Source organism: Microcaecilia unicolor, chromosome 1 (assembly GCF_901765095.1).
Source record: "Microcaecilia unicolor chromosome 1, aMicUni1.1, whole genome shotgun sequence".
In the NCBI taxonomy this organism is placed as follows: Eukaryota; Metazoa; Chordata; class Amphibia; order Gymnophiona; family Siphonopidae; genus Microcaecilia; species Microcaecilia unicolor.
Window position 1 is genome coordinate 756,875,262 of NC_044031.1, and position 14,143 is coordinate 756,889,404.

Here is a 14,143-nt window from a genome sequence, read left to right on the forward strand (position 1 = left end):
AGTCTGGAGTTGGCAGTAGTGGAGAAGGGAACAGATAAGAAGGATTTATCCATGGAGCGGAGTGCACGGGAAGGGGTGTAGGAAAGGACGAGTGTGGAGAGATACTGGGGAGCAGCAGAGTGAGTACATTTATAGGTTAGTAGAAGAAGAACGGACAGATTACGTCACTGCAGGCAAAATGGCAGCGCCCAGAAAGCAGTGACTGTGATGTGCAGCGGGTGAGTGGGCAGAAGGGTCAGATATTTCGCTCCCTGGGAAAGGAGGGGGTGTATGGCAGGTCACCCTGCACCACGTAGGGCTCCACTGGGCACCGGGCTGAAAGATCCCTATGTATGAGAGTGAAAACACTGGCAGGGAGTAAGCGACGAGGGTAAGTATGGCACGGGGCGCCCTCCAGAGGTTGGCGCCCTCCTGCGGTGCTTACCCCACTTACCTTGTTGGCACGGCCCTGGCCAAGTTTAACTTCTTGGAGTTCCCAGTTCAATTTTGATCTTCATATTTCTATTTCTAAATCCCTTCTTCTGTATTTTCCTCATACAGTTCAAACTCCTCTTATTGACTTGTAAGTGCATTCACTCTGCAGCTCCTCAGTACCTTTCCACTCTCATCTCTCCCTACATTCCTCCGGGAACTCCATTCACTGGGTAAATATCTCTCTTATCTGCACCCTTCTCCTCCACCGCTAACTCCAGACTCCGTTCCTTTTATCTTGCTGCACCATATGTCTGGAATAGACTTCCTGAGCTGGTACGTCAAGCTCCATCTCTGGCCGTCTTCAAATCTAAGCTAAAAGCCCACCTTTTTGATGCTGCTTTTAACTCCTAACCCTTATTCACTTGTTCAGAACCCTTAATTTATCATCCTCACTTTAATATTCCCTTATCTCTTGTTTGTCCTGTTTGTCTGTCCTGATTAGATTGTAAGCTCTGTCGAGCAGGGACTGTCTCTTCATGTTAAAGCGTACAGCGCTGCGTACGTCTAGTAGCGCTATAGAAATGATAAGTAGTAGTAGTATTTGGTGAAGGTCTGCCTGTGTTTTGTGTGTGAAGTGTGTGGTAGTAATGGTGGGTGCGGAGATTGGGGGAGGGGGGTTCCCTCCTTAATGTTTGCCCTGGGCCCCTGTGTGTTTAAAACCGACCCTCGCCCCCTGTTTGATTTCAGTGCACATTAGGTTATCAATAGAAATCAAACAAAATAAAACATGGAAAAGAAAATAAGATGATACCTTTTTTATTGGACATAACTTAATACATTTCTTGATTAGCTTTCGAAGGTTGCCCTTCTTCGTCAGATCGGAAATAAGCAAATTTGCTAGCTGACAGTGTATATAAGTGAAAACATTCAAGCATTACTATGACAGTCTGATAGGGTGGGAGAAGGGGGGTGGGTCGGAGGTATGCATGGGGACATCAAAGCATATCATTGATATTCTAACAGGATGGGTGTGGATAGGTGAGGGGTGGGGTGATCAACAGAGACATACAGCTTTATGGTTTATAATGGGCTAGGAACCCCAGATCCTTGTTAAGTCCTTTCTGTTGGGTGTTAAAATATTCAATCATTCTGACTTCAAAGGTCTTACGTTCTTGTATGGTTTTAAAGTTACCTTTGAGGATTCTCACTGTGAAATCACTGGTACAGTGTCCTGGTCCTGTAAAATGTTGACCAACAGGCGTGGGAACCCTGCTGGCACCAGTATTGTTCATATGATGTCTATGTAAATTGAATCTTGTCTTAAGCATCTGGCCTGTTTCTCCAATATAGCATCCTTCGTTACATTTTTTACACTGAATGATATATACCACATTGGAAGATGAGCAAGTGAAAGATTCCTTTATGTTGAATATCTTTCCTTTGTGGATGACTGTGGGGTCCTGTGAAATATTTTGGCATAGTTTGCAACTGGATAAATTATAAGGAAGTGTGCCCTTCTGTTCCTTTTCAGTCTGTGATGGAAGTTTACTTCTGATTAGCTTGTGTTTTAAGTTGGGTGGCTGTCGGAAGGCCAGTACTGGTGGGGATGGGAATATCTCTTTCAGTAATTCATCCTCCTGGAGTATAGGTTGTAGATCTCTTATGATTTTCCTCAGTTTTTCCAGCTCTGGATTGTATGTCACTACAAGGGGGATTCTGTCTGTGGATTTTTTCTCCTTGTACTGTAGCAGATTCTCCCTGGGTGTTTTGAGGGAGGAGGCAATATTCTTGGAGATTATTTTGGGGTTGTAGCCTTTCTGTTTGAAGGATGCAGTCAGGCTTTTAAGGTGTCTGTCTCTGTCCCCTGGGTCAGAGCAGATACGGTGGTATCTTGTGGCTTGGCTGTAAATGAGGATCTTTTGGGTGTCTGTCTCTGTCCCCTGGGTCAGAGCAGATACGGTGGTATCTTGTGGCTTGGCTGTAAATGATGGATCTTTTGTATGTGAAGGATGGAAGCTGGAGTTGTGGAGGTAGCTGCATCTGTCTGTGGGTTTCTTGTATATAGATGTTTGTATACAGCCATCACTGATTGAGACCGTGGTGTCCAAAAAATTGACTTTTTCTGGGGAGTAGTCAATTTTGATTCTGATTGTAGGATGGTATGTGTTGAAGGAAGAATAAAATTGATTCCGAGTTTCTTCACCCTCCGTCCAAATCATAAAAATGTCATCGATGTACCGGTAGTATTTTAGAGGTTTGGTCTGCTGTGTATTCAGAAATGTCTCTTCCAGCTCAGCCATAAAAAGGTTGGCATATTGGGGTGCTGTCCTGGTGCCCATCGCAGTGCCCATTATTTGCAGATAGATATCATTGTTAAAGTGGAAGTAGTTGTGAGTTAAGATGAATTTGATTAATTTTGTAATAGTTTCTGGTGAGTATTGATGGTCCAGTGTGGATTTTTTTAGGAGTCTTCCACATGCAGCTATGCCATCCGCATGTGGAATGTTGCTGTATAGTGATTCTACATCCATCGTGACCAGAAGGGTGTTAGGTGGTAGTTGCTTGATATTTTTCAATTTATTCAGAAAGTCTGTGGTGTCTTGTATGAAGCTGTTAGTTTTGTGTACGAGAGGTTTCAGAATTCCCTCTATGAATCCAGATATTTCTTCCGTGAGTGTGCCAATACCTGATATGATTGGTCTGCCAGGGTTTCCCAGTTTGTGGATCTTGGGTAGCATGTAAAATGTGCCCACGGAAGGTTGATTTGGTATGAGTTTCTTCAGGTGAGGTTGCGCTTGTGTAGGAAATGTTTTGATAAGGTCTTTCAGCTGTTTTGTGTAATCCTGTGTGGGGTCCTCAGTTAGTTTCCTGTAGTATTTATTGTCTGAGAGCTGTCTGTGCCCCTCTTCAATGTATTTTTGTATGTCCATAATTACCACTGCGCCTCCTTTGTCTGCGGGTTTGATGATAATGTGTTCGTTAGTTTGTAGGGTTCTTATGGCCGCTCTTTCTGGTGGGGTAAGATTGTACAGGATTCTCTTTTGTTTGTTGGAAAGTTGGGATTTCACCCTATGTCTGAAACTTTCTATGTAATTATCCAGCTTGTAGTTTTGTCCCTCCTGTGGGGTGAAATAAGTGTTCTTTTGTTTAAGACTGTACTCGGGTCTGTTTGGTGTCCCTTTATTATAGAAATGTGTTTTAAGGCGCATTTTTCTAAAGAATTCTTCTAGGTGAGTATAGTTGGATTTCATCTAGTTTACTAGATGGGCAGAATGAGAGCCCTTTTGAGAGCACAGAGACCTCATGCTGTGATAATTGATGGTTCAGAGGTTTATTATCCCCATTTGGTTTGCATCTGTAAAGGTGTGATCAGTATTCCCTGGTTTGTTTGGGCTCTGATTTTCTGGCCCTTGAGAAAGGAGAGAGATAAAAGTTAATCTCGAGCTGCCCGGATTGAATTCTTGCTTTTGATCAGGATCAGGGTTTCATCTCCATCTCTTCCAAAACTACTTTAAAAGGAAAGTGCTTCTTGCAACCGTTTATTCTGAACCTTTCCAGAACTATTTTCACAGCAGCCTGTTCCAGAACCAGAACAGAAAACTCGATATTACAAATGGATCCTGGCAGCCGAGAACATAAAGATACAGATATTCCGGGTTTTCTGTGGCAAAAGACTGGAGCCACATTTTAATTTCACCCCGCACAGGATTTGTGGTTTATTTTATTTTTTTAATTTACAGAGACTGTTTATTAAATAAATGTCATGACAAATATACATACAGGCAATGAAAGCAAAAACAAAACAGAAAATGTAACATTGCCTGGATTACAGTACAAATATCCAGTACATTTCCAGCCTCCTTATTTTATATACAAACAATTTTTATTGTATAAATTCCCCCCCCCAAAAAAATGGTTCGGGATGAATTGGTCTTTTTTTTTTTTAATGGGCCAAATGGGAGATTACTCCGCAAATGTAAACCCCCCAAAAAAGGGAGGGCCAATTTTTAGGGAATCTATTTGGGGAATGAATGTGAAGCTGGCTGAAAAGTACCACTCTGGATCCGTGGCAGCTCCGCAGCTTGCCGTACTTCTCCGTCTCCAGCAAGGGGCTCTGCTCTCCTGTCCCAAGCGGCGCATAAGGGAAAGAAGCCATCGGGCACGGGCGCCCCCCTCCTCCCTTATTAAAGTGCGCTCCGCTCTCCCTGCAGGCTCAGTCCGGAGTCGAGCTCCAAAGAGAAGCGATCGTACGGCCACCATGTTCCAGCACACGGCAGTGATGATGAGGCCGGGCGTCGGGGACGAGAAGCAGGAGCTGCAGGACCTCAACCGCCGCCTGGAGGACTACCTGGCCCGTGTGCGGCAGCTGGAGCAGGAGAACGGGGCTCTGCAGCAGGAGATCGGGCGGCTCCGCTCCAGCCGAGACCAAGGCTGGCTGCGCGGCTACCGGGAGGAAGCGCAGAAGCTGCGGAACCGGCTGCAGGAGCTGCGCGCGGACAAAAGCCGAGCCGAGCTCCAGTTGCACGAGCTGGCGCAGGAGCTGCAGCTGCTGCAGGGACTGTGCGGGGAAGCGCGGACCTTGCGCGCCCAGCTGGACGCGCAGTTGCACGGATACCGCCGGGACCTGCAGCAGGCGCAGGAGCAGGAGGCCGCCCTGCAGGAGCTGCTCCTCCGGCTGCAGGCTGAGCGCGCCTACCTGCAGGAGGAGCAGGAGCGCAATGTGCAGGAGCTGCGGGAGCTGCTCGTCCTGCCTCTTCCAGCAGCCGCAGGTGGCTTCTCCCTGCAGGAGGTGCAGGACAGCGCCCTGCTCCTCATATCCCAGGTCTGGGAAGAGACCTGCCTGCAGTACCAGCAGAGCATCCAGGAGCTGGAAGAGAAGGCGAAAGCGGACTGGGAGAATCAGGAGCAGGCTGCCAAGGAAAAGGGGCTGTGCCTCCAGCAACTGCGGAAACTGGAGCGGGAGCTGCAGGAACTGCAGGGGCTGCGCCAGCGGTTGCAGGAGGAGCTGCTGGCCATGCAGGAAGGCTACAGGCTGCAGATGCAGGAATACCAGGTGAGGAGCAGCCCGTTGCAGTGAATTCAGGAGGAGGCACTGAATGGGTTTCATCCCTTCTTTCCGTACTGATCGTGAGAAAAGTGGTTTTAATAAGGGTCGGGGAGATTGTGGCCTCACAAAGTGGAAGATACCTTTTGCTCCCTGACTTTTATTGGCCTGGGAATGCTTTCTCTGAAGCACCAAACTTCAGTAACAGGATACCCCACATGTTGTTTTGGTTTGGTGGGAAAGTGAGTTTGGGTATCTCCAGCCCTTAAGTGCTGGAATAGAGCCATCTGGAATATTTTGAGGTGATGGGAAGTATTTTCCTCATACTTCAGCCCAGATGGGGCATGGATTTACTACAAATATTTATATTCTGCCTCAACCTTTAAAGTTCTAGGCAGATCGCAAACTATGTAAAAACTAGGTATACTTAGGATACATACATAGTAACATAGTAGATGACGGCAGAAAAAGACCTGCACGGTCCATCTAGTCTGCCCAACAAGATCAACTCTTGTGTATACCTTACCTTGATTTGTATCTGCCATTTTCTTGCCCAGAACTAGCCCCACCACCCAAACACCAGCCCCGCCTCCCAATCTCGGCTAAGCTTCTGAGGATCCATTCCTTCTGCACAGGATTCCTTTATGTTTATCCCATGCATGTTTGAATTCCGTTAACCATTTTCATCTCCACTACCTCCCGCGGGAGGGCATTCCAAGCATCTACCACTCTCTCCGTGAAAAAAAGAACTTCCTAACATTTTCTTGAGTCTAACTACATACGATCAAATTCAACCTTAGGTTATATGGGGAAAAAAAAGTACAGAATAAAAATGTTAATTGTTTTCTAAACAAAAAATAGTCTGTCTAAAGGCAGCTCCTTTCAGAAAAGTTCAATTTGATATGAGTTTCCATATTTATAATTGTATTGACTACCCTTCACACTTGGAAAATACAGCATTAAATGTTCCTTAACATGAGCAGAACAATTCACTATTTAATGAAAGTCTTTATATCCTGCCTTTCGGTCAGATCACCAGGGCCTGCTAACAATACTATCATGTAATATAAAACAGGAAAAGCAGAACAGGGCAAGGTGGATTCAGAGATATACCTGACCCATGGTGGGGGGGGGGGGGGGGGGGAGAGGCAGATGGAGAGATAATGGTCCTGTGTGGGGGGAGGGGGGGGAGAAACCCCGACCAAATGTGGAGAAATGGGCTTGGGGGAAGTGGAGGGAAGAGAGAGTGTCTGGATTAAGAGAAGAAAGGGAAAGAGATGCTGGACCAATGGAAGGGGGGAGAGAGAGGGATGCCAGACCATACAGGGAAGGGGGGGGGGGTCAGCGTGAGAGAGAGAGAGATGCTGGCCCTGTGGTGTGAAGGCTGGAATGGAGAAAGAGGGAGCAGGGGGACAGGGCAGAAAGGGGGAGAGATGCTATGTGGGGTGGGTGGGGAGCAGGAGTGGCAGGGAAGAAAGATACTGGCCCCAGTGTAGGAGGTGCAGGAGGAAAGTAAGAGAGAGGAGAGAAGCTGAACATTGGGAGGGACAAGGACACAGAGAAGGGAAGCTGGGCATGGAGGGTGCATAGAGACAGGGATACAGAGAGGAGATACTGGACAGAGTAAGATAGGGGCACAGAAGAGAGTTGCTGAACAAGGGGGAAGGATAGTGACAGGGACACAGAGGGGAGATGGATGCCGAGGAAAGATGGTGTCAAAAGGACACCCTAAAAAGAGAGAGTTAAGAAAAATCAACAGAGAAAGGCATAAAAGAAGTGCTGGGACCGAAGCAATACTTGGACAACAAAGAGAAAAAAAGTATTTGTTTCTGAATGTATTAATTGTAATACATCAGCTTTGGAAAATGTGCATTTCTGACATCTTGCATTTCAGTTTTTATTTCTATTATATGACAAGTTTTTTTAAATATATGTTTGGAATGTTTTTGCTTTTTGCATGGGTTGTTTTCTGGAGCTGCAAATGGGTTTCTCCAGTGGCGTTCCTTGGTCAGCTGCCACCCAGGGCAGTTCACCACTGTGCACCCCCCCTCCCCCGGGTGCAGCATCGTCCGTCCGCCCCGGGTGCAGCACGACATCCCCCCTCGGGTGTAGTACGAACCCCCCCCCCCCCGGCGCATCACCTCTAATTGCTGGGAGCAACCGCAAAGCTGTCGGCTCCGCAGGTTCCCTGCTCCCTCTGCCCCTGAACAGGAAGTACAGCAGAGGGAGCAGGGAATCAGCAGAGCTGACAGCTGCGTGGCTGCTCCCTGCACCCTTCCTGCAGTGTGCACCTGGGGAGGACCACCCCCACCGCTCCACCCTCGATATGCCACTGGGTTTCTCCTCTCTCCCTCCCCCTATTCGCACTGCCGCCCTCCGCTCCCGCCTGCCTCCTTACCTGTCTGTATTTGCCTCCAAGGAGGGGGGGGGGGTCCGGGCCCGGCGCTGCCAAGCTACCTCCTGTGTGCCTGCTCCCCACAGTCTATCCCAGTGGCATAGCTGCATGGGGCCAGGGGGGCCTGGGCCCCCATAGAATTGGCCCTGGACCCCCTGCCGACGACCCTCTCGACCCTCCTCCCACCGCCAACCCTCTCCCGCCGTTGCCTTGGTCTACCTTTGCTGGCGGGGGACCCCAATCCCCGCCAGCTGAGGAGGTCCTCTTCCCGCGAAGGCTTTGTTCTGTTTCTGACGTCCTGCACGTTGTACGTGCCCAGGCTTCGTTCTGTTTCTGTGAGTCTGACGTTCTGCACGTACAACGTGCAGGACGTCAGAAACAGAACGAAGCCTTCGCGGGAAGAAGAGGACCTCCTCGGCTGGCAGGGATTGGGGTCCCCCGTCCGCAAAGGTAGCCTACGATGACAGCGGGGGAGGGGGTCGATAATGGCTGTGGGGTCGGCGGCACGGGGGGGGGGGGGCTAAAATGTGCCCCCCTCACCTCGGGCTCTGGACCCGCCAAAGTCTGGCTATGCCCCTGGTATCCTGTCCTGCTCCTGTCCATGGCAGCATAGGACCTGGATGATTCCATTAAAGCAATATTGTGGTAACGCAGCAGGCAGGAGCAGGGGAGCAGAAGAAGCATTGGACCCAGACCCAGGACCTCCCATGGAGGCTGGGCCTGGGGATTTTTGCCCCCCCCCCCTTGGAAGGCCCTGGGTAGAGCTCAACAGAGCTGCCAAGTTACCCAGTTCCAGGAGATTGTAAGCTCTTTGAGCAGGGACTGTCTTTCTTCTATGTTTGTGCAGTGCTGCGTACGCCTTGTAGCGCTATAGAAATGCTAAATAGTAGTAGTAGTAGTAGAGGGAGACTTTTTGGTGAGTCCCTGTTTTTCAGTTTACGTTCCAGAATAATGTGGCATTTGTAGTCTTTCTCCCTACTGAATAAGAACTGCACGTCCCATTATGCATCAGAAAGGGGCTGCCAGAACTCCAGAACTGGCCTACAATCTCCCTTCTGGAACTGGGTGATTTGGCAGCTCTGTGAAAGAGTGAGAGAGAATAAATGCTCTTTTTCTTTAAGGCAAAATAATATGGGGTGTCAACAAAAACCCTGGGAACTTTTCTGCTTAACAGGATTTGATTACTTAGATGTAGCAAAGGGCTTCTCAACCCAGTCCTGGGGACGCACCCAGCCAGTCATAAGTACTTAAGTACAGCCATACGGGGGAAGGACCAAGGGTCCATCAAGCCCAGCATCTTCTCTCCGACAGTGGCCAATCCAGGCTTCAAGAACCCGGCAAAACCCAAAAAACAAACCAAAACTTAATTCTTAATAATGTTCAATGGACTTTTCCTTCTGGAATCTGTCCAAACCCCCCTTAAACTGCGTAAGGCCAGCTGCTGTCACTGCATTCTCCGGCAACGAGTTCCAGATTCTAACTACACGCTGAGTAAAGAAAAACTTTCTCCTGTTTGTTTTAAATCTACCATATTCTAGCTTCATCTTGTGTCCCCTGGTTCTATTGTTGTTTGAAAGTGTAAACAAACGCTTCACATCTGTCCGCTCTACTCCGCTCATTATCTTGTAGACTTCTATCATATCACCCCTCAGCCGCCTCTTCTCCAAGCTGAAGAGCCCTAACCTTCTCAGCCTTTCCTCATAGGGAAGTCCTCCCATCCCTTTTACCATTTTCGGCGCCCTTCTCTGCACCTTCTCCAATTCCTTTATATCTTTTTTGAGATGCGGCGACCAGAATTGGACACAATATTCGAGGTGTGGTCAGGTCTTCAGGAAATCCACAATGAATATGCATGAATAGATTTGCATAGAATGCAGGTGGCACATGCAAATTTATCTCATTCATGAGACCTCCTGCCCCATCCCAGTCTGGCCGTTTCCCCCCTTCTTCCTCTGTACCAGATCAGATCCTGTTCCGTTCTATTTTTGGAGGGTTATTTTGGTAGAGTCGCAATGAATGTTCTTAGGAGTACATGAACATATTTAAACTTTTTTTTTTCAGAGGAGGTGTAAATTTGTGTTTCTTCAGGGAAGCATCTGGGAGCCTATTTAATAAAGACCCGTTGGGACCCTATGTTGCTTTGATAAAATGAATGCCTTTTGGTGCTTTGTTCTCCAGCTGTACAGTTTCTCCTATCGCCTGTAATTTCTTTCCAATCTGTGGTTCGGTAGGAAAGAATATAAACCTCACTGGCAGCCAGTGACTGGTCTACGCAGAGAGTATTGTGGAGCAATTTTGCTAGATCAGGGTTTCTCATCTGGCCGGTCTGGTTTTCCGCATATCCCAGAGGACTATGCATTCCTTCCCTTCTTAATGAGTAACCCTATTCCACTCTAGTTACAAAACCAATGCCTCCCCCATAAGTAACTACAGCCGTCATTTTCTCATTCAGCTTTATTAGTAATCATCATTATTAAAACAATTCTCCGTATCTTAAAACTAATCAGCTTCCCTATGCTGCTTATATCAAATATACTCACACACATTCAACCTACTCATTCACACTCCGAGTATATTTGATATAAGCAGCATAGGGAAGCTGATTAGTTTTAAGATACGGAGAATTGTTTTAATAATGATGATTACTAATAAAGCTGAACGAGAAAATGACGGCTGTAGTTACTTATGTGCGAAGACTATGCAGGAGATAGATTTATATATAATGAAGGCCATGTATAGTCATTGGGGACATCCTGAAAACCAGACTGGCTAGCTGTGTTCCAAGGACTGGAATAGGGGTTCCACAGAAATAAAGTCCCCCTGAAGCTTGCCCTCCCCCCAGCAACTGATAGGCTGTAACGTAGCAGTTGGGGTCTTGTGGAGGAGTAGCCTAGTGCTTAGTGCAGTGGACCTTGATCCTGGGGAACTGAGTTCAATTCCCACTGCAGCACCTTGTGACTCTGGGCAAGTCACCTAACCCTCCATTGCCCCTGGCACAAAATAAGTACCTGAATATATGTAAACTGATTTGAATGTAGTTGCAAAAACCTCAGAAAGGCAGTATATCAAGTCCCATTTCCCGTTCCCTATTTGAGATTCTACATGGAATGTTGCTAGTGGAATAGCAACATTCCATGTAGAATCTCAAATAATAACAACAGATCCTCAAATAGTAGCAACATTCCATTTAGAAGCCTGCCCTTGCAGATCAGCAACGCGGTCGCGCAGGCTTCTGTTTCTGTGAGTATGACATCATGCGCGGCCGTGTTGCTGATCTGCAAGGGCAGGCTTCTAAATGGAATGTTGCTAATGGAGGAGTAGCCTAGTGGTTAGTGAAGCGGACTCTGATTCCATTGCCCCAGGTACAAAATAAGTACCTGAATATATGTAAACCGCTTTCAATGTAGTTGCAAAAACCTCACAAAGGCGGTATATCAAGTCCCAGTTCCCTTCCCCTTCCCTTCCCCTTTACTGGTCACACCTACACACAGAACCAAGACAGATACACAGCCACACACATACACAGGCCGAGACACACATACACAATAAACACAGACACACGTGCATGCACACTCACATACATACACATACAGACAAAACACAGAGACACACAATACAGACATACACACCCAAACATGAAGTCATGTGTACTGTGTTGATATTTGTTATTTTGTTGTAAAACACTTCAGTATCACTTTGTAAGATGGTAATTCAAATCAGTAAACACAACACATACACACAAACACAGAGACACATATAAACACTTACACACAGATGCAAAGAGACAAACACACAGACACAAATACATGCACACATGTACACTGGGGCCGTGGCATAGCTGCGGTGGGCCTGGGTGGGCAGGTGCCCAAGCACTTAGAGCTCAGGCCCACCCAGCAGTAGCATACCTTTCTTATTGTTGCTAGGGACCCCCAAGCCTGCCAGCTGAAGACTTCTGTGTCCTCCCCAGGGCCTTTTAGTGGGCCCACTAACCAGTTAACTTCCCCCCCTCCTCGCTGTCTGGTGTCTCTCCCTCTTGCTTTTACTATCTCCTTGCCCTTGGTCCAGCATCACTGTCCAGCATCTCTCTCCCCTTCTCTCCCCTCCTCCAGCATCTCCCAACGTATCTCAACCCCCATTCACCTTTTAAAACTTCACTTCTGGACAGTGATGTACATAGCTTAGTTCTCACCCAGGGCGGAGCACCCTTACCTCCAGGCGTGTCACCCCGTCACCCCATCACTTGCTGCCTGCCACTGCCACCCCCCTCTCTTCAAACAGTAAAGGGGTGCACTGAGCAATCATGCCACTGTCAGCTCTGCCGGTCCCCTGCCCTGGAACAGGAGGTTGAGGTTGACATCAGAGGGGGCAGGGGACTGGCGCTCAAAGAATAGTTAATTTTATTTATTTAGATTTTGCTCACACCTTTTCAGTAGTAGCTCAAGGTGAGTTACATTCAGGTACTCTGGATAGTTCTCTGTCCCAGGAGGGCTCACAATCTAAGTTTGTACCTGAGGCAATGGAGAGTTAAGATCACAAGGAGCAGCAGTGGGATTTGAACCGGCCACCTCTGGATTGCAAGACCTGTGCTCTAACCACTAGGCCACTAGGCCAATAAATGTTGGTAAGGTGCCAGACACTAATGGCCACACACTTTGCCCATGACCATTAATACCAAAAATGGAAACGTGGCCATTTCGCTGCCTCTCTAAGGGCCCCTTTTACTAAGCTGCTTAAGCGTCTGTGTGCGGCCAACACGTGCCAAAATGGAGTTACCGTGTGGCTCTTGTGGTAATTTCATTTCGGACGCTTGTAAGTGGCATTTGGCGCGTGTAGGTCATTACCGCCCAGCTTTTTTTTACCGCTAGGTCTATGGCTGTCAGTAAGGTCTCAGACCCAAAATGGATACATAGCAATTTCGATTTTGCCGTACATCCATTTTAGGCAAAAAAAGAGGCCTTTTTTGCAGGTGACTGAAAAATGGATTGGTGTTCGCCCAAAACCCGTGCCTACACTACCGCAAGCCCATTTTTCAGCGCGCCTTTGTAAAAGGACCCCTAAAAGTGGCGTCTGCGTACAGGGAAACCCATATTCTAATCACAACGCATGACCCCTTTTAGTAAAAGGGCCCCGGAGTCTGATATCTTGGGGTTTCAGTTAAATTTAGATCTACATACGTCTATTTTTCATGTGTGTGTATTCTATACTTGGTGAGGGTCCGTGTTTATACTGAAAAAAAGTTGCTAGGTATTGTGTTCCAATGATGTTTGTATAGGATTGATCGATATTAATACGGCTCGTTTAGTTTTCCCAATAGGTGTTGTGATGTTCTGTTGCCTGCTGCAATGTTTACAGAGCTGCCTTTTCATAAAAGTTAGTGCTATTATGCAACGGTAGATTTGCTCTATAGATCTTGAGTGATTTTGTTTAAGGTTTTGTATTACTTCACGATATGCCTAATATTAGATGTTGGATTTGAATTTAGCTCACAGCATTCTCAGCTGTGGTTCACAGGGGCGTAGCCAGACTTCAGCGGGAGGGGGGTCCAGAGCCTGACGTGAGGGGGCACATTTTAGCCCCCCCCCGGCACCACCACCACCACCACCAACAACAACTTTGACCCCCCCCCCCCCCGCTGACAACCCTCTCGACACCCCTCCCGCCCCCAACCCTCCTCCACCATCACCTACGTTTGCTGATGGGGGACCCCAACCCCCGCCAGCCGAGGTCCTCTTCCTTCATTCTGTTTCTGAGTCTGACGTCCTGCACGTTGTACGTGCAGGACGTCAGACTCACAGAAACAGAACGAAGCCTTGCGCCAGAAGAAGAGGACCTCGCTGGCTGATCTGCAAGGCTTCCTTCTGTTTCTTTGAGTACGTGCAGGACGTCAGACTCAGAAACAGAACAAAGGAAGATGAGGACCTCGGCTGGCGGGGTTGGGGTCCCCCACCAGCAAAGGTAGCAGACGGCGACGGCAGGTTGGCGGCGGGAGGGGGGGGGGTTGAGAGGGTCGTCGGCAGGGGGGTCCAGGGCCAAATCTATGGGGGCCCAGGCCCCCGTGGCCCCACGTAGCTACGTCCCTGCTGCCATGTAATGTTGGAGAAGCACAATAATTCCTGTTGCTTTGGGACAGTGTGGAATCTCTTTACAGTGGCATCTAATGATTATTTTATTTATTTATTTATTTATTTGTTTGTTTGTTTATTTATTTGTTACATTTGTATCCCACATTTTCCCACCTATTTGCAGGCTCAATGTGGCTTACATAATAACGTAGGCGTACGCCAAGCCGT

General features: G+C 47.8%; 1 protein-coding gene across 1 annotated transcript in view; it reads left to right on the plus strand.

Annotated features, from left to right (window-relative positions):
- The first annotated feature begins 4,635 nt into the window (after window positions 1-4,635).
- Window positions 4,636-14,143, plus strand: part of SYNM (synemin) — a 60,950-nt gene continuing 51,442 nt past the window's right edge. Inside the window, exon 1 of the mRNA XM_030189731.1 lies at window positions 4,636-5,467. Coding sequence (XP_030045591.1) covers window positions 4,673-5,467 — 795 coding nt within the window. The 5' untranslated portion in view covers window positions 4,636-4,672. The remainder of the gene's footprint in view (window positions 5,468-14,143) is intronic.